The following is a 26,118-nucleotide window of genomic DNA, read 5'->3' as shown; positions in this document are numbered from 1 at the left end:
CACAAAAGACAAATTTCAATCAATCTCTACTTCGGTGAAAGATATAGAAAAATATGTCAAAGATGTTAAATTGAACAAAGATAAATATGGAAATTTTTGGGTAAAACCAGTCATGGAAAATAGCATGAGCCCCTCTATTTCATTTAAAGGAAGAGCTCTAACTATACCTGGAAAGACATCCATTAAAGTAAATCTAACAAAAGTTTCTCCTCTACTCCTGGCAATTTATTCAAAGCTTGAAAAAGTGATTGACCACGATACTTTGAAAAAGAATGATAAGACCATCAACAATACTCGTGGAGAAATTTGTATTTACTTTAATAATCCAAAGGGTGTAGATCTAAGTAAAATGAATGATGTTAATATTTCTGGTGAAATGTCATTTCGTTCTATGATAGTTAGAGATTATTTAAAGATAACTTTTGATATTAAAAATGTAGAGATTGAATCCGTTAATGAAAGAAAGTATATTGGTATAGATGGAAAGGTTTTTTCTGCTAATTAAATATGAGTCATTACAGCAGTGAAGATTTTACTATTTCATTGAACTCGGACGATAGTGATGATAGTATTTCATTGAACTCGGATGATGGTGATGATAGTATTTCATTGAACACAGATGATAGTTATGATACTAATAGTTTGTGCTCAAATGATAGTTATGAGAGTAGTTTAATGATGACTCTGAGTATGATTCTGAGTATTCATGTGATAGTTACGACTTAGATGATTCTGAGTGAAAAAGTGTTTTAGTTTAAGCACAGCGATATATATATAAAACGGAGCTGTAAAGCTCAAAAGTGTTTTATTTTAAGCACAGTGATATATATAAAACACCACGTTTTCTCACGCTATAAATATGGTTTATTGTGATACTTGCGAGAAGGAAGTAAAATATTATAAACAACATATTCTCACCGCAAAACATACATACAACATTCTTAACAAACTTTCCCCTCTTCCACCTAAAACAAAACATTGTAAGGTCTGTAAAACAACCATCCTCAAGAAGGGGTTTAAAGCCCATCTTAAAACTAACAAACACTTGTCAAAATTGTTTACTATTAAAAATACTGATGGTGCTTTCAAAAGACATATCAGGATTCGAATCTTTAACTTCAAACCTCCCAAACCAAAGTCTATAGTTGATGCTGTAGAAATAGTCAAACCTGCTGTTCAAACATTGATTGAAAAAACACTAAAAGAAATGAAACCACTTAAATTTTATATGGGGGTAAAATTAGAAATGACAAAGGATAAAGGAGTTATAGATACACCATACATGAGAACTGAGCCACACTTTATATCTTCATATCAAGATTTTAAAACATCAGGAGTCTATGATGAACTTATTAAACAAGAGCAAGATGTGGATAATTCAATCGTAGGAAGTGGATTCAATATAGGAAAAATTATTTACATAGACATTCATATTCTTAAATCAGATCCTCTAAAAGCTTCTTCTTACATTGATTTACCCAGTGTTATCAAAAATAGAAAAGCAGTTATCAATATCAAAAATAAAGACAATAAATGTTTTCTCTGGTCTATTTTAGCACACTTACATCCTCCACATTTTCATGATGAAAGAGTATCTCATTATAAAAAAATATGAGAATACATTAAATACGAAAGATCTAAAGTTTCCGATGACTTTAAATGATATTCCTAAATTCGAAAAGATGAATAATTTATCAGTTAATGTTTATGGTCCAACAGAAACAAACAACATTCAGGTTTTAAAGCTTTCTGACAATTGTAAACAAACTCATATTAATCTTCTATATTTTAATTCAGAGGAAAATTCACATTATACATACATCAAAGATATTACAAAATTAATAAAACCACAAGTTTGTAAAAGAACAAATAAAATATATATTTGTATGCGTTGTCTTAACTTCTTCCATACACAAGAAAGATTAGATAAACATTCAAATTATTGTGGTGAACATAAATCAACGGTAATCAACATGCCTAAAAAAGGCTCAAAGATCACATTCAAAGATGAAAAGAAAACAATAAAACATCCATTTGTTATATATGCTGATTTTGAAAGTATTTTAGAAAAAATTGATACTGCTTCTCCAGATCCAAAAGAATCATACACAAATAAATATCAAAAACATACTTCTTGTGGTTTTTGTTATTATATCAAATCATCCGTTGGTGATAAATATAACAAGTTAGAGGTGTATAGAGGCTCAAATACCCCAGAGGAGTTTGTGAAACGACTAGAAAAAGACTGTGTTCGATTAACCAAGATAATGAGAGAAACCAATAAACCAATGTCCTTAACAAGTAAAGAAAAAAGAGAATTTAGACAACCAAAGGTTGACTGTCATATTTGTGAGAAGAAAATTGGTGAAGGTCTAAAGGTTAGAGACCATTGTCATCTCACTGGTAAATATAGAGGTCCGGCTCATCAAAGTTGTAATATTAATTATCAACTCCCCTCTTTCATTCCTGTCTTTCTTCATAACAACGCTCATTATGATACACATCTATTTATCAAGGAACTCTCAAAGACTTCTGGAAGTACCTCAGCAATTCCAAACACGGATCAGAAATACATTTCATTCACAAAAACAATTCACACATCTCCTATTACTCATATCAGATTTCTTGATACATTTAAATTCATGGCAAGTCCATTGGCTAACTTGGTTCAAAATCTAAAAGAGTTTCCATGTCTTTCAGAGTATTTTTTAGATAAAGATTTTCTAACACAAAACGGAATTTACCCCTATGACTATATGGACTCATTTGAGAGATTCAATGAAACACAACTTCCTTCAAAAGAAAATTTCTATAACAAATTAAACAACAGTAATATATCTGATAAAGATTATGTCCACGCACAAAATGTTTGGGAAAAATATAACATCAAGAATCTTGGCGAGTATCATGATTTGTATCTCAAAACTGATGTGCTTTTATTGGCCGATGTATTTGAAGCCTTTAGATCTGTTTGTCGCACTGGATATGGATTCGATCCTGCTCACTACTACACAGCACCTGGATTGGCCTGGAGTGCAATGTTGAAAATGACAAAACAAGCTTTGGATTTGATAACCGATGTTGATATGCTTTTGATGAGTGAAAAGGCAAAAAGAGGTGGAATTTCACAAGTCTGCTCGAGTAGCTACGCAAAAGCAAATAACAAATATCTTCCAAATTATGATCCAACGAAAGAGAGTTCTTACTTGATGTACTATGATGAGAACAACCTGTATGGCTGGGCAATGTCTCAGGCTCTTCCTTATGGAAAACTTAGATGGGCAAAGGAAAAAGACTACAAAAACGTTTTACAAGATGTATGTATCTCTACACAAAAAGAATTGGATGAAGAAAAAGTTGGTTATTATTTTGAAGTTGATTTGAAATATCCAGAGGAACTCCATAACCTACACAAAGATCTCCCATTTGCTTGTGAGAAAGAAAGTCCAAAGAAAGAATGGTTGAGTGATTATCAACGATCGTTTGATATAGGTGAATCAACAGAAAAATTACTTACTACATTATATAACAAGAAAAATTATGTTCTACACCAAAGAAATTTGCGACAATATTTATCAAAAGGTCTAAGAGTAGAGAAGATCCATAGGGTTCTAAAGTTCAATCAAAGTCATTGGTTAAAGGGGTACATTGATTTTAATACACAAAGAAGAACAGAGTCAAAAACAGATTTTGAGAAAGACTTTTATAAATTGATGAATAATGCGGTCTTTGGTAAGACTATGGAGAATGTGAGGAAAAGACAAAATATCAGACTATCAACATCTTGGGAACAAGCATCAAAATTAATTAATAGACCGAGTTTTACTCGAGCTGAGGTCTTTACTGAGAACTTTTGTGCGATGCATTTGATTAAAGAGAGTATTGAAATGAACAAACCTATTTATATTGGAACATCAATTCTTGATTTATCAAAGTCATTAATGTATGATTACTTTTATAATAACTTGAGGAAGAAATATCAAAATGATGTTAATCTACTTTATATGGATACAGATAGTTTTATTTTGAAAATTAATACCAACGATGTTTATTCAGACATGAAAAGAGACATTAATATCTATGACACGAGTAATTACAGTCCAGAGAGTGAGTTGTTCTCTTCTAAAAATAAAAAGGTGATTGGAAAGTTCAAGGATGAATTAGGAGGAAATGTTATGAGTGAATTTGTGGGATTGAGGTCAAAGGCTTATGCTTATAAATACATTGTGAATAACGTTGAAAAGACTGATAAGAAGTTAAAAGGTGTAAAGAAAAATGTTATTAAAGAAACAATAAACTTTAAGGATTATTATAACTGTTTAACAACAAAGAAAGAAGAGTTTAGAAAGATTAATTGAATAAGAAGTTATAAACATCAATTATATTCAGAAGAGATAAATAAGAAAGCATTGGGGGCTTTTGATGATAAGAGGTTTATTTTAGAAAATGGAATTGATAGTCTCCCTTATGGTTATATAAGTATATAAGTGATAAGATATATATATAAGTGATAAGATATATATAAGTGATAAGATATACATAAGTGATAAGATATATATAAGTGATAAGTTAAAAAGGGGGGGTTGGGGATTTTAACGGGATACCGCCACCTTTTTTACAATTATATAAATGATAGAACCAAGTATCAACCAGACTAAAGAGTGGAGGTGTAATCAACCTTGGTATATAAATGGAAAACATAATGAATGTGAAAAATATCAAATAGGTATAATTGAAAAGGCAACTGGTAAAAAAGTTAACAAAACAAATAAGAGATTTAATTTAAATACCGGTGAGTTGGGTAAAAAAGATAAAATATTTTTGAGTGGACGGAAAACTTTGATGGTTGTCAGGAAAATATATACATTAATTTAAAAATGGTATGTGCGAGAGGAGGCGCTCAGACAAGAACATTGAGGGAGGTTTATCATTTTATTTTAGCTCAGTTAAAATATCTTGATAAAGAACCAAACTCAAACATATTTTTTGTTAATGTATTAGACGGTGAGGAGAGTTGTAGGAGAATTAAATTATTTCCCACGCATAAACAAATATTTGTAGGGTCGTTGTTTGAGTGGGCCAAAGATGATTCACCAGATGATATTAAGAGTAAAAGGTTAAAAGGTCCATAAGGTCAGAAGGATCACAGGTTCACACAGAAGGACCATTGTTTAAGTGGTCTAATGAATAAGGATAACATGTCAAAAGGTTAGAAGGTTCGTAAAGAACAGGGTGAGAGAAATAGAGGTGTTTAGGGGCAATGAGGGAGGGGAAAAATTAACATGCAAGTCAATGGGAAAATGAGAGTGTCCCAGAAGCAACATATATACACTACTGTCAGCTGTGTAGCCATTTGAGGTAAGGGAGGGGATGGAGGGGGAACAAACACCAGAAACAGATTTGACGAGATGCCACCAGGATTTGGAAGAGGGAGACAGATAAGAGAGTTCGGTCTTGAGAACGGAGAGATATTGTTTCTTGGCTCTCCTGAGGGTGGACACTGGACACACATTTGTTTCGGGCTTTGTGAAAGGAAATGAGATTTCCTTCCGTTGAATTTTCTTTCCAGGAGATGAAGGCAAGTTGTTTCTGGGCAACAGCCTCACCACAAGATACCATGTACAATGGATGGGAGGAAGGGTATGACAACTGAAGACGAGATGGGATAAATCTGTGCATGAGAGAGAGAAATTTACTTTGGAAGAATTCCCAGGATGAGTTGATGTCAGAGGTGGTAGAGATGGGAGACCAGTCCAGATGATTGATGGCTGCTTGAAGACCGTGCCAGTTGGCCTGAGTGAAATGCCAGACTCGTCGTCGCTGAGGAGGCTCCCTGAGAATGGTCAGGGAGATGTCCACTTTAACAAGCACATGATCAGATGAGCCGATTGGAGCAGAAGAAGAGCAGCAGACATTTTCAGGGAAGTTAGTCATAACCAAGTCCAGAAGAGAAGATGCTCCATTGACTGAGATCCAGGTCAGGAAATTGTCAGATTGCATCAGTCCCAGTGAGTCGCAGAAGTCCTTTGCTGAGGAGCCATGGCTGGTGAGAGAGGTATCCACACCCAGCCAACTGGCGTGGTGACAATTGAAATCACCACATATGAGGAAGAGAGAGTTGGGATGAGTAGATAGAAGTTGGTCCATATTATCAGACAGCAAGATGTAGATGGAGGCATCACTGTTTGGTGGATGGTACAACACACATATGAACAAGAGGTGGGAGCGAAGGGGAAGCCGTAGCCAGAGGTATTCCTGGGGGTGAGGTGTAGAGAGTGCAGTGCAGGGCGAGTGAGGAAAAGTTTTTGATAAAGATAGCAACCCCACCTCCAGGACGAGGCTCAGGTCTATCATACCGGAGGAGGGAGTAACCCAGGAGGGATACTAAGGAATCAGAGACATCAGGAAGGAGGAAAGTTTCTGTTAAGCAGATCACGTCTGGTTTGTCAGAAGCAACCTGTATGGAGAGATCAGTTAAGTTTGAACAAAGGCCCCGGATGTTTGAGGTCCATACCGTGAATGAAGAGGAAGGGGGAGCATCGGATACAGAACAGGGGAGAGGAGGGGTAGAGTAAGATGTCGAAGAGGTGGAAGAGGTAGGGAGAGTTGTTGAAGGTGTGTCAGAGATTTCAGAATAGCTCGGAGAAAGGGAAGGATGGGGTGGACAAAATGTTTGATGGTGATTAGGTGAGGCACAATGAGGTGTTATTTGAGGAGGGGGAAGAGCGAGGCAGAAGGTTGGGGGAGATGGAGGTGAGAGTTGGAAGGGGGAAGAAGTGGGAAGGACGCTTTGAGGAGGGGGAGTGAGAGGGGGGAAATTGAGAAGAAATGAGGGTGGGGAGATTTGAAGGGGAGGGGTGAGGGGGAGTTTATGAGGGGAAGGGTTAGGGGGGAGTTTAGGAGGGAAGGGACAAGGGGAGGGATTTGAAAGGGATGGGATATGGGGGAGATTTGGAGGGGAGGGGTGAGGGGGGAGTTAAAGAGGGGAGGGGCGAGGGGGAGTCTTGGAGGGGAGGGGTGTGGGGGGAGTTTAGGAGGGAAGGGGCAAGGGGGGAGCTTTGAAAGGGATGGGTGATGGGGAGGATTTGGAGGGGAGGGGCATGGGGGAAGATTTGAAAGGGATGGGTGATGGGGAAGATTTTGAGGGGAGGGGTTATGGGGAAGATTTGGAGGGGAGGGGTGAGATTGGATTTTAGAAAGTGTACGATTAATGGGAAACGAACATTTATTGCAAAATGAGTTTCTTGTGACCTTCGAGTCAAAAATACATTTAAGGACGCTGGAGGGAGGATGGAGTGCAGGAGAGTTTAGGGAATGTAGAAAAGAGGCACTGTGAGAGATGGAATTTTTTTGGGGGATGAATAGATTTGGTGAGCAAGTCGAAAGCAACCTTTTAAAGAAGAAGAAAAAAAAGGTGTTATAATATATGACGGAATACAGAACGTGAGGGGAAAGTGTAAACATTTTAAAGTTTAACAGTGAAAACTATCTGGGGAAATGGGGGAGAAACACATGGTCGAAGAACGAACGAACGAATAAGAACGAATAAACGAATGAGAACAACGAATAAGAACAGAGAAGGAAAATGTTTTTCCATCCAGTGTTTTGGGTCTTCAGGGCAATTTGGGCCTTCAGGGTCTTTTGGATCCTCTGGACCTTTTAGGGTATTTTGGGTCTTTGAGGTGTTTTTGGGTCTTCGGGGTGTTTTGGGTCTTCGGGGTGTTTTGGGTCTTCGGGGTGTTTTGGGTACTCAGGGGGTTTTGGGTATTCAGGGTGTTTTGGGTAATTTGGGATGTTTTCGGTATTTGGGAGAATCGAGAATTTTGAAAATTATGGAAATTTTGAAAAAATAATTAAATAAATTACGTTTTGGGAATTTAAAAAAAAAAAATAATTAGATGTGACCCAGAATCAGCATTTTATATCTCATGGCATTTCATTCAGGCTGACTGGCATGGTCTTCAAGCAGCCATCAATCATCTGGACTGGTTTCCCATCTCGACTGCCTCTGACATCAACTCTTCCTGGGAATTCTTCCAAAGTAAACTGCTCTCTCTCATGCACAGATTCATCCCATCTCATCTTCAGTTGTCATACCCTTCCTCCCATCCATTGTACACTGTATCTTGTGGTGAGGCAGTTGCCCTGAAACAACTTGCCTTTGCCTCTTGTAAGGCTAATCCAACTGAAGGCAATCTCAGTTCATTCCACCAAGCTCAGAACAAGTGTGTGTCTACCCTCAGGAGTGCCAGGCAGCACTATCTCTCCAAACTCAAGAATGAATGCTCAAACCTGTGTCCTTCCTCCAAATCCTGGTGGCGTCTGGTCAAATCTGTTTCTAGTGTTTGTTCCCCCTCCACCCCCTCCCTTACCTCGAATGGCTAGACAATTGACACCGCATGTGACAAAGCCAAATGCCTCAACTGTGTTTGGCTCAAAATCTTGTGTCCCAAACCTATCTCTCTCTGTACCCACCTGACCCAGTCGAACCCAGCTGCTCCTGGACTCTGTGTCCTTCTCTCCTGACAAGGTGGAGAAGTTTTTGTCAAACCTCGACTCTGATTCTGCAACTGGACCAGTCGGCATCAGCCCACGGGTCTTAAAATCCTGCTCTGCCTTTCCATCTCACCCTCTCTCTGTTCTCTTCAGCCTCTCCTTTGCTCAAGGTCATCTGCCAACATCTTGGAAATCAGAAAACATTACCACTTTGCACATAAAAGGTGCAAAAACAGATCCTTGCAACTACAGACCAATCAGCCTGCTCCCAATTATCAGCGATGTCATTGAATCCATCATTGCTTCGGATATCAAATCCTTCCTCTTCTCCAATGGCTTAATCTCTGATGATCAATTTGGATTCATACCAGCTCATTCTACTATGGACATGCTGCTTCTGCTGTCTCAACAATGGATGGAGGTCCTCAATGCCAAAGAGGAAATCAGAGCTGTCTCCCTTGACATATCACATGCCTTCAATATGGTCTGGCACCCAGCTCTGCTCACCAAACTCTCCTCCTGTGGTATCCATGGAAATCTCCACGCATGGCTTGTGGACTTACTCTCTGGTCGTAGTCAACATGTGGCCCTGCATGAATTTCTCTCATCACCCCTTCCTGTTCAGGCTGGAGTTCCCCAACGCAGTGTTCTGGGCCTTGTGCTTTTTCTGGTCTTCATCAATGATCTCTCCGACTCTCTGGAAAATCCTCTCTATCTCTTTGCTGATGACTCTCTGCTGCTCCATACCTCATCCCTCAGATCGGCAGTCTGCAGCCTCTTCACTCTCTGCAGACCTGCACAAATTACAAACTGGTCCAACAAGTGGAGCATGTCTTTCAATCCTGACAAATGTCACACTCTCACTATGTGTCTCTGAAAAGACCGACTGGACAACCCTCCCATCTACTTTCTGAACAATCCTCTCCAAGAAGTTCTGTTGCTCAAGCTTTTGGGTCACACTATCTGCCATGATCTTTCCTGGGAAAACCACATTTCCAAGCTGGCCTCCAAAGCCAGTCGCCGACTGGGCTTCCTCCAACTTGCGAGTTCCTTCCTTGGCACTCCTGAGCTCCTCACCAGATACAAGGCTTTCATCAGCAGCTCATTGGAATACTGTTCTCCCCTCTGGGCTGGTGCTCCTGCCCAGTGCCGGCGCCAGACTATTTTGCACCCTAGGCAAGGCCAGCTACTTACATCCCCTCCCCCCCCCCCCAATTTTTTTTTGCCAACTTCAATTATTAAAAAGATGTTTTGTCGAAAAAATAAAAAGCAGAAAACTTGAAACTGCTAAATTTATTTTAAATTGTAAGAATAAGTACCGTAAGATGCCAACAGCACCAATATTAAAGGTGCAATATCCATTAATATGGCAGTGGCCCTGTTACCCCACGCTTTGGGGCAAATGGGCTTTCACTTTAAAAAATGACACTCCATGTGGTTTGCAATGCAAAATAATGAAAGTGGGCCCTTTATGAGTGTGTGAATGGAAATTACAGATAAACAAAACAGTTTTTGGTTTGAGCAATAAGTTTTAGATATGCAAAATCAAAATTTTAAATAATCAGTCTTTAATTATCTTTCGCAAATACAAAATAAAATATTTTGGCACACAAATCATTTTGAACTAAAGGGCACTCGGTATAATGCATACCTCAGCCAATGGCAACACAACATTCAAACCTTTTACTTCACACACCTTTAAGTATATATACCATTGAAGGATACTTGGCGAAACCAACCCGTCATGTCACCACAATATTTCGCTTACCGTCAGACAGAGAAACAAACAAAAAACTAGAACGGGCACTCGGTAGAGCGCATACCTTCGCCGCAGCTACTGTTCTGTACTTGGCATGGGAGTGTAGGGAACAGAACAACAAAAATACGATTTTGACCTTTTCGTGACCTTGACCTTGACCTTTGACCCGATTGCTCCCAAAATCTAATCAAATGTGTCCCGTATAATAACCAATCATCCCACCAAATTTCATGCAATTCGGTTGAATACTTTTTGAGTTATGCGAATAACATACACACACACACACAGACATACAAATAAATACACAGCGATCAAAACATAACCTTCCGCTTTTGCGAAGGTAAACAGACAAACAGAGTTAAAAACGTCTCATAAAAGTTTCAATTTCAGACACATCAACATCTCACTTTGCGTGCCTTTTCCTTTGCAAATGTTGTCACAATTCAACCAGATCAAGTGCTGATGCCTGGGCATGTTCAATTGATATAGTTGCCAAGCCAACTAGTCTCTTTTCCAACATTGTAGAGTGTATGTAAGTTTTTATAACTTTGAGCTTTGAGAAACTACGTTCACCACTTGCCACTGATACTGGAAGTGTGAGAAGGATCCTTAAAGCAACGGAAACATTTGGCACATTATCCAGGAGTTTTTGTTGTGGTATGAAGAGAAGTATTTCTTGTGGCGGCATAGACTTTGGAAGTCTTCGAGCTATTGCTGCAAGTTCAGTAATGCGCCCCTCTGATGTCTGCGCCCTAGGCGGCTGCCTAGTTGGCCTAATGGTAGCGCCGGCCCTGCTCCTGCCTCACACCTAGCTCGGCTTCATGCTGTTTAAACCAAAGGCTTCAGAATTATTGGAATCTCATGCGATGAAGCTAACTCTGAGGGCCTTTCACTCACTCACCACACGCAGGTTCATGGTCTTTGTCTTCTGCCAACTCCTCTCCAGCCGAGCTCCCCCAGCTCTGTCTGTGCTGTGTTCCCCAAAAAAATTCCTGCAGGTCACAAAAGATCTGCCAGCAACCCTCTTATGGTGAAACTGGGAGCTATAAAAGAAATGGACACTATTTGGACTTTCAGGAGAGAAGTCGGAATTTGAAAAAGTTAGATCTGGGGTGAATTAACGGGGGTAGAAAATATCAAGGTCTTGGATGGGGGAAGATAAGAGATGGTGGTGAATATCTGTTTTAAAGACCTGGAGGGAGGTGTGGAATTGGAGAGTGTGGGAGTTTGTTCCAAAGGCAGGAGAAAAGAGGAATGAAACAGTGAAGGTGAGTAGAGTCTTGATATAGGCAGTTTCACCAGAAGAGGATTGCTGGCAGATCTTCTCTGTCCTGAAGAAATATTTGGGGGACAGAGCACAGACAGAGCAGGGGGAGCTCGGCCGGAGAGGAGTCAGTAGAAGACAGAAAGACCACCAATCTGCCTGTGGTGAGTGTGAAAGGCCCTCAGAATTAGCTTCATCATCGGAGATACCAATTAATGTAAAAGTTTTGGTTTCTGCAGCATGAATGGTAGATGGGTGTGAGTCAGAAGCACCAGCTCAAAGGGGAGAGCAGTGCTGCTTCAAGCTGTGGATGAAAGCTTTGTTTGTGGTGAGAGGTTCAGTAGTGCCAATAAAGGACTTCTCACGATGGAGATGCCCAGTCAGCGACTGCGTTTGGAGGCCAGCTTGGAAATGTTTTTTCCCAGGAAAGATAATGGCAGATGAGACACAAAAGCTTGAGTGGCAGAGGGTTTTCCAGTCCATCTTTTCGGAGAGACAAGGTGAGAGTGTGGGTTTTGTCAGGATTGAATGACATGTTCAACTTGTTTGACCAGTTGGTGATTTTGTCCAGGTATGCAGAGAGTGAAGAAGCTTCTGCCTGCTGACTGAGGGATGAGATATGAAGCGGCAGACCATGAAGTCATCAGCAAAGAGACAGAGAGAATTTTCCAGAGAGTCAGAGAGATCATTGATGAAGAATAGAAAAATCACAGGGCCCAGAACACTGCCCTGAAGAACTTCAGCCTGGACAAGAAAAGGAGATGAGAGAATTCCATTGACGGCCACATATTGACGACGACAGGAGAGGACGTCTGCAAGCCATGCGTGGAGATTTCCATGGATACCATAAGAAGAGAGTTTGGTGAGCAGGCGGGATGTCAAACCATATCAAAGGCACGAGATATGTCAAGGGAGAGGGCACTGATTTCGTATTTGGCATTGAGCACATCCATTTATTGTTGAGACAGCAGAATTAGCATGTCCATACTAGAGTAGCCTGGTCTGAATCCAAATTGATGATCAGAGATCAAGGTATTTGTGAAGACGAAGGATTTAATGTCAGATGCAATGATGGATTCCATGATCTTGCTGATGATTTGGAGCAGGTTGATTGGTCTGTGTTTGCAAGGATCTGTTTTTGCACCTTTTTGTGTGAAGTGGTAATGTTGGCTGATTTCCAAGCAGATGGCAGATGACCTTCAACAGAAGAGAGGGTGAAGAGAACAAAGAGAGGGTGTGATAGTGCACCAGTGCAGGATTTTAGGATCGGTGGGCTGATGCCCTCTGGTCCAGTTGCAGAAACAGAGTCGTGGCTTGACAGAATCTTTACCTTGTTGTGAGAGAAGGATACAGAGTCCAGGAGCAACTGGGTATGACTTGGTAAGGTGGGTACAGAGAGAGATGGGTTTGGGACACAAGATTTTGAGGCACACACAGAGTTGAGGCATTCAGCCTTTTCGCGTGCAGTGTCAGGTGTGTGGCCATTTGAGGTGAGGGAAGGGATGGAAGGGGAACAAACACCAGAAACAGATTTGACCAGACACCACCAGGATTTGGAGGAGTGAGAAGCTCCTGGGGTGTGGTGGAGAGAGGGCAGTGCAGGGAGAGTGAGGAATAGAGTTCTCATATAGAGAGCAACTCTGCCACCATGACAAGGCTCAGGTCTATCATACCAGACGAGGGAGTAATCACGGAGAGATACTAAGGAGTCAGAGACGTCTTGAAGGAGGAAGGTTTCTGTTGAGCAAATCAAGTCTGGTTTGTTGGAAACAACATGTATGGAGAGATCATTTAGGTATGAGCAAATGCCGCAGATGTTTGAGGTCCATACCATTAAAGAAGTGGGAACATCAGGTACAAGAGAGGGAATGGTGGGGGAGGGTAAGCTGAGGGAGGAGAGGGGAGGTAGGGAGAGCTGTTGACAGTGTGTCAGATTGCATAAAAGCAAGTAGGTAGGGCAGGATGAGGAGAAGAAGAAAAAAAGGCTAGGTGGTGATGGGTTGAGGAATTGTGACAGTGTCAGGGAGGAATTAGCACCTGCATGTTTCTGATTGACTGACAGTTTTGGTAACAACTGTGGTTCATCTAGCTTCATCTTATACTCCTAATCGATGTGTCTATGAATGAAGGAAAGAAAAATGGGAAAACTATCCAATTTGACTTGCAATCCACCTCGACATGGACGCTGGAATATATGGTATTCTGAATTCAAAAGATTATGGGCTGAATTTACGAAAGGTGTTTAAGAATTAGAAGCATGTAGAAACGTTCATGTGTGACGATCGAGTGTGTTTAAGGCCTTGAAGCGAGCATTGCAGGACTTGTAATTGGGAGTTAACATGGGATGGTGAATAGCATATAGATGCGTTAGGAGTGCTTGAATTAGCTCAAGAGGAGGAAGAGAGGACAGTAATACAGCAGTTCACCGACCTGCATTGAGAATCTTCGAGGATAGATGCAATCCTCTGAAGAAATATGGCATTATTTAATTTGTCCAGCGTTACAGACTCTCAAAGGAATCATTTTGATCGCTGCTTAATCTTGTGTAAGATCACCTGGATCAACCTAAGATGAGGAGCAATGTGCTGAATCCCCTTCAACAATTGTCTGTGACGCTGCAATTCTGTGCAAGTGTATCATTTAATTGTATGTTCGAGATATCACAGGCTAATCAGATGTTTCAACACGTACAACTAATTGGCTGTTTATCTCCTTTCACAAATTGCGATCTGGACGGGCGGATTATCTGTGCGCACACAACAATATTTTTAACGTTTCAGGTTTACACGTTTGTTAGCAAGATGCTCACCAAGTGCTGTTCGTAAATTCAGCCCTACACGGTAATTTTATAGGTTTCTCCTCACCAGTTGTGGAACAGGCAGCACTGCCATTTGTCAAAGGAACATCTGACTCTTCCTTTACAGAAGCATATCTCAAAGCTTCTGAAACAGAAGAGTCGTTGTTGTTTTGTGTGCATTCCACTTTCACAGGACAGACATCACCTGCAAACAATTCAGTGTCAGTCTTTTGCAGGACACAAAGTTTAAAACTTCCAAATATAAATCGGGTCAATAAGACATTTATTCAGTCAAGGCAAAGGATTATCTAAATATCAACAGAACACTACACCGTTATAGGACATTTGGGCCACGTCTTTATTGCAACGTCCTCCCAGCACATGTATCAAAACAAGACTGCTAATTAGACAGCTAGCTCCAAAACTTACGAGGAGGCTACTTCTTACGAGTAAAAGCAACACATAAAGACGTAAACAGAAAACACATAAAACATGCAATAAAGGGAGTGGGAGAAAAGAGGAGGGGGGGCAAGAGGGAAACACCACAACAGTAGAGAAGAGGTACAGCAGTAGATCTGCGGAAGGGAGAGGGGTGGGAAATGGTATAAAACAAATGGACACTACTTGGACTTTCCGGAAAGAAAAATGTAATTTGAAAAAGGTGGATGTGTGTTGAATTAAGGGTGGTAGAAAAGATCATGGTTTTGGATGGGGGAAGACAAGAGATTGTGAATAAGAGAAGATAAGAGATTGTGGATAAGAGAAGATAAGATATGGTGGACAAGAGAAGGTAAGAAATGGTGGATAAGAGAGGATGAGAGATTGTGGATAAGAGAAGATAAGAGATGATGGATAAGAGAGGATAAGAGATGGTGGAGAAGAGAAGATAAGAGATTGTGGATAAGAGAAGATAAGAGATTGTGGGTAAGACAAGACAAGAGATGGTGGAGAAGAGAGATAAGAGATTGTGGATAAGAGAAGATAAGAGATTGTGGGTAAGACAAGACAAGAGATGGTGGAGAAGAGAGATAAGAGATTGTGGATAAGAGAAGATAAGAGATGGTGGATAAGAGAATATAAGAGATGGTGGATAAGAGAAGATAAGAGATGGTGGATAAGAGAAGATAAGAGAATATAAGAGATTGTGGATAAAAGAAGATAAGAGATGGTGGATAAGATAAGACCAGAGATTGTGGACAAGAGAAGACCAGAGATTGTGGACAAGAGAAGATACGATATGGTGGAGAAGAGAAGAGAAGAGATGGTGGATAAGAGAGGATGAGAGCTGGTGGATAAGAGAAGATAAGAGATGATAGATAAGAGAAGATAAGAGATGATAGATAAGAGAAGATAAGAGATGATGGCTAAGAGAAGATAAGAGATGGTGGATAAGAGAAGATAACAGATTTTACCCAATACTGTACTGCAGTTAATGAAATTTAGTTAACTAGGGCATGCCCGTACTATATATAAGTTAGGACGTGCCCGTACGTGGGTGCCCGTTCCTTGCCAAAAAAAAAAAAAAAAAAAATTTGTGTAGGGGTGTGTGTGTGTAAACATCCTAGGGCGTGCCCGTACGTGGGTGCAAAAAAACATGCGTGCAAACAACAACAACAAAAAAAAAAACTTTGAAACCTCGTGGCAGTAACGACCACAGAACCCCCCCCCCCTCTATTTACATGAATGGTTTGGTCCATTCGCAACGACCACAGAACCCCCCCCTCTATTTACATGCAATGGTTTGGTCCAAAGCGAACGGCTTGCGGTGTTTGGTAAAGAAATCGCCATAGCTCGGTAACTACTTGTCCGATTAATTTCAAACCTTGAAAAGGCACATCCTCGGGTCCCCAGCAATATACCTGGCAAGTTGCAAGTATATCGGACCCGTGGTTGTCGAGAAACAGCGGTCACAGACAAACAAACAAACACACACACAGACACACACACACACACACACACACACACACACACACACACACACAGAGATTACTGGAATTATAGATAGATGTCCAAACTGCAGTTAATGAAACTGTTCGATGTCCAAACTGCAGTTAAGGAAATTTAGTTAATTACAACTCAAACCTTGATTTAGGTTTAAAAAAACAATTCAGAATTAAATAATTGTTTTATTTAGAAGAAAGACCAAATGGTTGTTGGAAAAAAGCAATTTCCACATTTTGTTTGTTTTATCGACCAGTGGGTTGGAGTTTATTTTGGAAGGAAAGTTATTTTTTTTTTTTTTTTTTTTTTTTACGTTCACATTGTTCAACCAAGTATTAACAAGATATAAAGAATTATACGATGTTTAATTACTGTTTAATATGAAATCACTGTTTAAACAAGGATAAGAGAAGGTGGGGGGTACATCATATTGGATGTGGGGGATCTCTGGGTCACTACTGGGGGATTGATCGGCTGTCTCCGTGCAGCGGGCTTGTTCAAGAGAAATATCCAGGGCTATACAACAAGATCAATAATAATGTTAAGCCTGTCCGTGGCTAAAGAGAGGTAATATACTACTTCCTGCGTGCAGAAAATTAAATGCTCCGATTAACACGGAACACCTATAAATTTAATGCAATTTCCAAATTAATCGAAATCGTTTGTGTTGTTCTAATTTGGAGGGCTGGAGTGGGTCAAACCCGGACCCACTTTGACCCCCATTGAGCATTTAATTAACCCCCGGTAAACCCCCTGAGACCTCGATGTTTATTCATGCAGTGACCAAATTTGAGTTCAAACACACAAAATATAATCTCAGCCAAGTTTGGTCACAATCACATTAGCAGTTTCGGAGAAGAAGTTGCAAGTGTCTTCGGATGGACTGACAATGCGCGCCATCCCATAAGCTCCCCAGAAATATGTTCCAGGTGAGCTGAGATTTACCTTGTACCCCACATCAAAAACGCATTCATATTAGACAATACAAAACTGCACCAAAAGAGATTATCCAAGTTAAAAGAATACAAAAAAAAAACAATGGCAAAAGATCAAGATATTTGTTGACATGCGATGTTGTGTTAAAAAAGTCACATACCATACGTGGGTCTTGATCCAACATCCTGAGAGCGGAGGCTGCAGACATCACTGAACCTGATTCCAGAGAAACCAGGAACATTTTCCAGCTGCACATTTTGGCATCCGAAAATCTTTTCACAGAAACTGGAAAGTTCCCGAATAACATTCTCCAAGTTCACGAAAATACTTCCCAAAAGAGAAGAATCCGCAATCTGGACATCTTGCGGCTTTGAAAAAGAATTCATAAATTTACAGTAGTCAGCATACATTGCAAATTGTAATTTCTCTTTGGAGAGAGAGAGAAGCTCGGTCCGCAATGGATCCGAATCAGTGCAAGCTCGAATAACCTTCTGATTCTCAATTCCAAGCTTATCGATCACTGCTTGGGCTGTTTCTGCTCTCAGGCCTTGGAACCTGAGCCATTCCAAGAAGCTCTCCATTTCACCGATGACCTGCCAGGGATACAATGCTTATGTTAATCACAGAAAAGTTATACATGTTATTTTGTTTACTCTGTTTGCAATTTTTGTGAGTTATTTCCATTGACAATCCAATGAATTATTATCCAATAAATGCAGGCTTTTGCATCCAGTTTGTTCACCGCTGTGTCCCATTTTGTAAGTTTGCTTGTCAATCAGCATCTAATGAATGTGAGGTATACAGAGACAAAAATAAACCCAGAGTAAACGAGAGGAGACCATTCGGCCCATTATGCTGCGCCACATCAACACCAGACAAAGTTTATCCGCCAAAACGATGCAATTTCATTTGGGGAATGAGGGGAGGAATGTGGATGAGACAATGTAGCACAACCAGGGATATCCCAAGCATGTCAAATACAAATGGGGAAGTACAATTATTTTAATTGTTAAAATAAAAAATGAGAAAAAGCAATCTTTTGTGTTATTTTTTCAGAGGTGGATGTGGTGGGGGAGGGGATACGTTTGGGCGATGGCAGTTCTTGAATGACAAACACACAGCATCAACCACAAACTACCCCTTGACGAGATCCCCCGCAGAAACAATCCACATCACTCAGATGCACACAATCACCCAATCCATACTCAAGTCACAAACGTCTTGCCAATATCCCGATACTCTTCTATCTCTAAAGCTTACAGGTATCTATCTAATCCTAATTTAAACTTATCTATTGATTCTGTTGTCACTGCCTTTCTCGGAGACCACACCACGCATTAATGACTATGAGTGAAAGAGCCTTATAGTCAGGCAGACTCGGACCGGATTTGAGATGGAAATGGACGTTCCGGACAAAAGCGCCAATTTTTCCCACTTGTTAACAGTTACCTTAGCTTTCCATTTTTGATGGGAACCACTTCCTCCGAATACAATATGGAGGCCATCTTCGATTTTCAAGATAGCTGACATGTAAAAACCTACATCTACCAATATCTCATCTTCTAAGCCACTTAAAACCACAATCTTGATGTCTAAATATACATTTTCTGAGCCAAGGAATACAACTATACCATTTCGAAAAGCAACAGACGATTTTTAGTAACACAAAAAAGAAACTGAACATCAAACCTGAAAAAAAAAAAATTAAAATGGAATACTGTTATTGTGCCAAAGTCACTGAAAATACTGAAAAAAAAAAATCATGTATTCAGAGGAAGTGGTTCCTACCAAAAATGTAAAGCTAAAGCTATGAGTAGCACATGGGGAAAATTTAGTGCTTTTGTCCAGAACATCCACATCCATTTGCTGAGCTGCCTGACTATTACCTCACCACCGTATTAACACTTATTTTCTTTACTAGGCTACGGCCCCTGGTCCTGTGACGATCTCTGCTGAATAATTATTCTGCACTTATTTTGTCTTTAGGCATTATTATCTTTATCATCTATCATATCCAATCATAACCGCCTCCTTTCTAATGCATGTTACAAGAAGGGGCATTATTGGGGAAAATGCCATCGGCATAGAAAAGGCCCCTATATATGGTATGTGCCATGTGGCAAAGTAGAGAAAAGAAGGGACATTTCATAGCTTGTAGAAAATGCCAAACAGAAAATAAGGGACATTCAAAAAATTTCGTGTACATGCTGGATTACCTTTGTGTTCTTCGGTGGAACCAAGGAATGCTCTAGAAAAGTTCATAGAAAGGGGTGCCCGACATCGGCCAAATAAAATACATTTACTACTTCTTGTGTAAAGGTATTGTGTTTTGTGTGGTCGTGGGGTTGGAAATGAACTGTGATCGAGTTATTATTGTGATATGTTTGGTAATTTAAATGTGAATGGGGATTTCACATGGAAGCAGGCCATGGCAGAATCTTTTTGGTGACATCTTCTATGGAAATATGTGGTGGAGAATTTAATGGTGCCCCTTCATTGGCCTCATGGATGAGGCATCAGACTTCCAAGCTGGGGATTGTGGGTTCAAGTCCCATCTGGGTTGAATAATTTTTTTCTTCTTTCTTTTCAAATCTTTTATATTACCCTGGTTAGACTTACCCGGTGTGTACCCTGGTTAGAATAGGTACACCGTATCCCTGCGTGTCGTAAGAGGCGACTAAGAGGGTTGGCGTCATGAAGTGCATCCGGCCATAAAAACATTGCCTCAAAAAGAGAACCATGACAATTACCACTACATATGAGCAGGGTACAGCCTGAAGTGGAGATCGGTTTCTGAGGTTTGGGACATGGAATGTAGGGACAATGACAGGGAGATCAGGTGAAGTGATGGAAGTATTGGTCAGAAGAAGAGTGGACATATGTTGTGTGCAAGAGACGAGATGGAAGGGAAGTGGTGTGAGAATGGTGAAGGGTAGGCAGGGACAGAAATACAAGTTTGTGTGGCAAGGGTGCCCGGAGTGCGTGAATGGTGTTGGTGTCCTGTTTTCTGAGGAGTTTGTAGACAGTGTGGTGAGTGTGACTAGAGTGACGATGATATAGGTTGACGATGGTGAAAATGATGATTGGAAAGCGCTTGGTGAACGTCATCTCGGGATATGCTCCGCAGGTTGGTCGGAGCGATGAAGAAAAGGACAAGTTCTGGTGTGCGATAGAGAAGCTGATGGAAAACGTGAAAGATGAGGAAGTTGTTGTGGTAGGAGGAGACCTAAATGGACATGTGGGAAGGAGTAAGGACGGTTTTGAGGGAGTTCATGGGGGTTACGGATATGGTGTGAGAAATGGAGAAGGTGATAGGATTTTGGAGTTTGCTGATGGAGCTGATTTGTTGATTTGTAATACTCAGTTCCAGAAAGGGGATAATAGGCTTGTTACATACACGACAGGTGGGTCGATGACAACCGTTGACTACCCGATGGTGCGTAGGCGAGATAGGGGTCACCTGCGGGACACAAAGGTGATCCCGGGGGAGGAGGCTGTTTCACAGCACCATTTGGTTGTCTGCGACATAAGGGTGAAAGGTGCAAGGAGAGCTCGGCAGGTGAAGTACCAACCGAGAATGAAGGTGTGGAGGTTGAAAGAGGTGATAGTAAGGGAGTCATTAAAAGAGAGGCTGAGTGGGGCAGAGGATGATGCGGTTGAGCTTGAACATGGTTGGATGTCAAGGAAAGATAGTCTGTTGGGAGCCTTTGGTGAGGTACGTGTATGGACAAAAGGATCACCGAGGCACTCAGAGATATGGTGGTGGGATGATGAAGTTGGAAAGAGGATTGATGAGAAGAGGAAGAAGTTCAAGGAGTGGCAGAAGGCAAAGGGTAAGGGAGCCGAAAAAGCAGAGCATGAAAGGTATAAGGCAGCCAAGAAGGCTGCAAAGAAAGAGGTAGCAAAGCCACAGGAGGCATGAAGGAAAATGTACGGAGAACGCTTGGATTCGGAAGAGGGTCAGAGAGCGGTATTCAGGATTGCAAAGCAAATAGCAAAAGAGAGGTGTGATGTGATGGGGGTGAGTTGCTTGAAGGATGAAGTGGGACAAATCGTTGTGGACCCAGATGGAATTAAAGAAAGATGGAAAAGATATATGGAAATGCTGTTGAATACAGAAAATGAATGGGTTGGCAACATAGAGAGTAACCCAGTTTTAGGACCGGCAGAGAAGATAACCGAGAAGGAAGTTGAGGAAGTGACAAAAGCAATGAAGAGTAGAGAAGCGGGAGGGCTGATGGGAGTTGTGGGAGATATGTTGAAGGCAGCAGGAAGTTGGGGTGTGAAGAGAATGACAGAGATCTGTAATCTGGTGGTGAAAGAAGGCCGCATTCCAGTGGATTGGGAACTGAGTACCCTCGTCCCTCTATACAAGGGGAAAGGTGACCCTCTGGAGTGTGGCTCGTACCGAGCGATAAAGTTATTGGAGCATGGAATGAAGGTATTGGAAAGGGTGTTGGAGAGGAGGATAAGGAAGAAGGTGAAGATCGACGAAATGCAGTTTGGATTTATGCCACTAAGAGGAACGACAGATGCGCTCTTTATTGTGAGGCAGTTGCAGGAGAAGTACATGGAGAGAGGAAGAAGTTGTTTCTTGGGTTTGTTGATCTGGAGAATGCATTCGATAGGGTTCCACGCAAAGTATTGACATGGGCATTGAGGAAGTTAGAATTGGAGGAATGTTTGATCAGAGTCGTGATGGCAATGTACAAAAGAGCGCGCACAGATGTAAGGACAAAGGACGAGAACAGTGGTGAGTTTGAGGTGAAGGTGGGAGTGCATCAGGGGTCGGTACTAAGTCCACTACTATTTGTAGCTGTGATGGAGGTGCTGGCTCAGAACGTAAAGGAGGGTTTACCGTGGGAGTTGTTGTATGCAGATGATCTGGTGTTGATTGCGGAAAGTATGGATGGACTGAAGGAAAAGTTGAACAAGTGGAAGGAATGTATGGAGACAAAAGGTCTGAAGGTGAATATAGGAAAGACGAAGGTGATGGCAAGTGGTAAAGCATGTGGTGAGGTGGAAAGAACTGCGAAGTGGCCATGTGCTGTGTGCAGGAAGGGTGTCGGAGTGAACTCCATTCAATGCACAATGTGCGCTGAGTGGGTTCATCAAAAATGTAGTGGTCTGAGAGGGTCATTAACCAGTGTAGCAGCTACATTCAAATGTAAGGTGTGCACAGAGGGAGCTGTAGATGGAGGAAATGTTGAGTTGGATCTTGGAGACGGCGTGAAGCTGGAAGGTGTGAAAACATTTTGCTCCCTCGGAGACATGCTGAATGGAAAAGATGGATCAGACTTGGCAATGGTTGCAAGAGTGAGATGTGCATGGAAGAAGTTTCGGGAACTGAGTGGCGTGCTGATCAGGAGGGGAGTGTCATTGAAGCTGAAGGGAAAGGTGTATGCTGCATGTGTGAGAGGTGTTATGATTTATGGGAGCGAGACATGGGTCATGAATGTAGAGCAGCAACGAAGGCTGGAAAGTGTGGAAATGTGAATGGTTCGGTGGATGTGCGGAGTATCGTTGAGACAGAGGAAGACAAATGATGAATTGCGAAAGATGATGGGAATAGAGCCTGTGATTGATGCTGTGAAGAGGAACAGGTTGAGATGGTTTGGTCATGTGTTGAGGAAGGATGAAAGTGACTGGTTGAGAAGAGTGATGGAAATGAATGCAGAGGGAAGTAGAGGATGGGGAAGACCGAGAAAGACTTGGCTGAAGATGGTGGAAGAAGAAATGCAGGCAAGGGGGTTAACAAGGAAAGATGCAGAAAATAGGGCAAAATGGAGAACATTGTCATGAGGACCGCAAGGCTAACCCCCGCTCTAGCAGGGAAAATGGCCGTAAAATGCATGTTGTTGTAGTCTTGAATAAAGTCTTGTACGATGAACAAAATGCAATTTGTTCGTATTTAAAACGTATTCATTCTTAAACCTGATTTTCAGCATCATTACGAGTAATGTCCACAGTGGTATTGTGCCAAATGTTGAGGTACCGAAGCCATGCAAAAATGTGTTGGCCGTGACATCATCACCAGATCTTATCTACCGTCACATCAAATTTGAACATGACACCAACCATTTGAGTTCCCAAAATGAGCGATAAAATGAAATATGTACCTTTTACCATGATAAATAAATGATATGCCAATTTTAACACACACACACACACACACACACACACACACACACACACACACACACACACACACACACACACACACACACACACACACACACACACACACATAATTAATTGTACAGTATCGGTTGTTCCTAAACTTAAATATAAATAATTTAAAGTATTGTTGAAAATGATGTTAATTTCACAACATCCCATATTCAACTTTATTTAAATTGTAAACCTCAAACAGAGTTTCTCCACCTAATGCAAGAACGTTAACCCGTAAGCAATTGACTAGTTTCCCGACTGCATGGATCATCAGCTGGGCACCGTTCTTCCTCGAGGTTTCAATCCTTTCAGCCCAGGACCTCTCCAAACGGCGGATCCACAACCTCGATCATGGATCCACATCAATAGATGGTACATCAGTCGATCCACAACCTCAGTTGCGTCCAGGCAGTCAGTCAACCCATCAATGCAACATCACTTATTCCAACTTTGCTTGCAATAGGATTTAAAGCATTATCATATATTTATAACTTTCCTTACACACTCGATAATATGATAATATCATTAAATTATTCACATCTAACCCTTAAATACATCAATTTACCAACCAGCATGACCACACCACCTATCTTTCTATCAAACTGCACTTGGAATGTTCAAACTGTCATTTATAACGGTTTTTTGCATGCTGCAGTATCCTAGCACCACTGATTACTAGCAACATTGATTTGTAGTATTTTTTATTTTTTTTGGGATATCGAGGCTCGTGAAAGAGCTAACATTTATTTCACCAACAAATCAACCAGACAAACAAAATATATAAAAAGAGGGCGGAAGATCAATTGATCAGGGCGGAAGACAAGATGGGGAGAGAAGGGGAAGCACACAAACACAACATTTGAGAGTAGGGAGATGTGTGGGAGGGAGAGGGCTTGGGGGGAGGAGTCGTGGGAAGGGGGAGGGGAGAAGTATAAAACATAAGGACACCAAGGACTTCCAGGACAGAAGTTGGTATTTCAAAACAGTGGATTTGGGGTGAAATTAGCAGGGGTAGAAAAGATCAAGGTTTTGGATGGGGGAAGATAAGAGATGGTGGTGAACAGCTGTTTTAAAGACCTGGAGGGTGGAGTGGGATTGAAGAGAGTGAGGGAGTTTGTTCCAGAGGCAGGAGAAAAGAGGAGTGAAGGAGTGAAGGTGAGCAGAGAGTCTTGATTTTGGAAGTTTAACCATAAGAGGGTTGAAGGCAGATCTTGTGTAACCTGTAGGAATATTTTGGGGACAGAGCCCAGAGAGAGCTGGGGGGGGGGGGCAAGGCCAGAGAGGAGTCGGTAGAAGATGGAAAGACCAGCAACCTGCCTGCGGTGAGTGAGTGAAAGGCCCTTGGAGTTAGCTTCATCGAGGGAGATCCCAATGATTCTGAACGCTTTGGTTTCAATAGCGTGAAGACGAGCTAGGTGTGAGGCAGGAGCACCAGCCCAGAGGGGAGAGCAGTATTCCATTGAGCTGTGGATGAAGGCCTTGTATGTGGTGAGGAACTCAGGTGTGCCAAGGAAGGACTTCGCATGACGGAGGATGCCCAGTCGGCGACTGGCTTTGGAGGCCAGATTTGAAATATGGTTTTCCCAGGAAAGATCATTGCAGATAGTGAGACCCAAAAGCTTGAGTGACAGAACTTCTTGGAGAGGATTATTCAGAAAGTGGATGGGAGGGTTGTCCAGTCAGTCTTTTTGGAGAGACATTGTAAGAGTGTGAGATTTTTCAGGATTGAAAGACATGTTCCACTTGTTTGCCCAGTCTGATTTTGTCCAGGTCTGCAGAGAGTGAGGAGGCTGCAGACTGCCGATCTGAGGGATGAGGAATGGAGCGACAGAGAGTAGAGTCATCAGCAAAGAGATAGAGAGGATTTTCAAGAGAGTCAGAGAGATCATTGATGAAGACCAGAAAAAGCACAGGGCCCAGAACACTGCCTTGGGGAACTCCAGCCTGAACAGGAAGAGGAGATGAGAGAAACCCATTCAGGGCCACACGTTGACTATGACTAGAGAGGAAGTCCGCCAGCCATGCGTGGAGATTTCCATGGATACCAAAGGAGGAGGGTTTGGTGAGCAGAGCGGGGTGTCTGACCGTATCGAAGGCACGTTATATGCCAAGGGAGACAGCTCTAATTTCCTTTTTGGCATTGAGGACCTCCATCCATTGTTGAGAAAGCAGAAGCAGCATGTCCAGAGTAGAGTGACCAGGTCTGAAACCAAATTGAGGATCAGAGATCAAGCCATTGGAGAAGAGGAAAGATTTCATATCTGAAGCAATGATGGATTCCATGACTTTGCTGATAATTGGGAGAAGGTTGATTGGTCTGTAGTTGCTAGGATCTGTTTTTGCACCTTTATGTGCAAAGCGATGATGTTGGCTGATTTCCAAGCAAATGGCAGATGACCTTGAGCAAAAGAGAGGGTGAAGAGAACAGAGAGGGGGAGTGAAAGAGCGGAAGAACAGGATTTTAGGACCCGTGGGCTGATGCCGTCAGGTCCAGTTGCAGAATCAGAGTCGAGGGTTGACAGAAACTTTTCCACCTTGTCAGGAGCAAAGGACACAGAGTCCAGGAGCAGCTGGGTACGACTGGGTACGGTGGGTACAGAGAGGGATGGGTTTGGGACACAAGATTTAGAGGCAAACACAGAGTTGAGGCATTCAGCTTTTTCACGTGCGGAGTCAGCCGTTTAGCCATTTGAGGGGAGGGAGGGGATGGAGGGGGAACAAACACCAGAAACAGATTTGACCAGATGCCACCAG

At 41.6% G+C, this 26,118-nt stretch overlaps 1 protein-coding gene across 1 annotated transcript in view; it reads right to left on the bottom strand.

The window, feature by feature from the left end:
* Positions 1-26,118, bottom strand: part of LOC137419044 (uncharacterized) — a 118,641-nt gene that overhangs the window by 78,463 nt on the left and 14,060 nt on the right. Inside the window, exons 2-3 of the mRNA XM_068105221.2 lie at positions 17,354-17,786; positions 14,384-14,521 (exon numbers count right to left, since the gene is read on the bottom strand). Of these exons, the coding sequence (XP_067961322.2) occupies positions 14,384-14,521; positions 17,354-17,786 (571 nt within the window). The remainder of the gene's footprint in view (positions 1-14,383; positions 14,522-17,353; positions 17,787-26,118) is intronic.

The sequence above is a fragment of the Myxine glutinosa genome, chromosome 1 (assembly GCF_964187855.1).
Source record: "Myxine glutinosa chromosome 1, kmMyxGlut1.1, whole genome shotgun sequence".
NCBI classification, from domain to species: Eukaryota; Metazoa; Chordata; class Myxini; order Myxiniformes; family Myxinidae; genus Myxine; species Myxine glutinosa.
The sequence above is the reverse complement of the archived record's forward strand: the minus strand, read 5'-3'. Positions and strand labels throughout refer to the sequence as shown.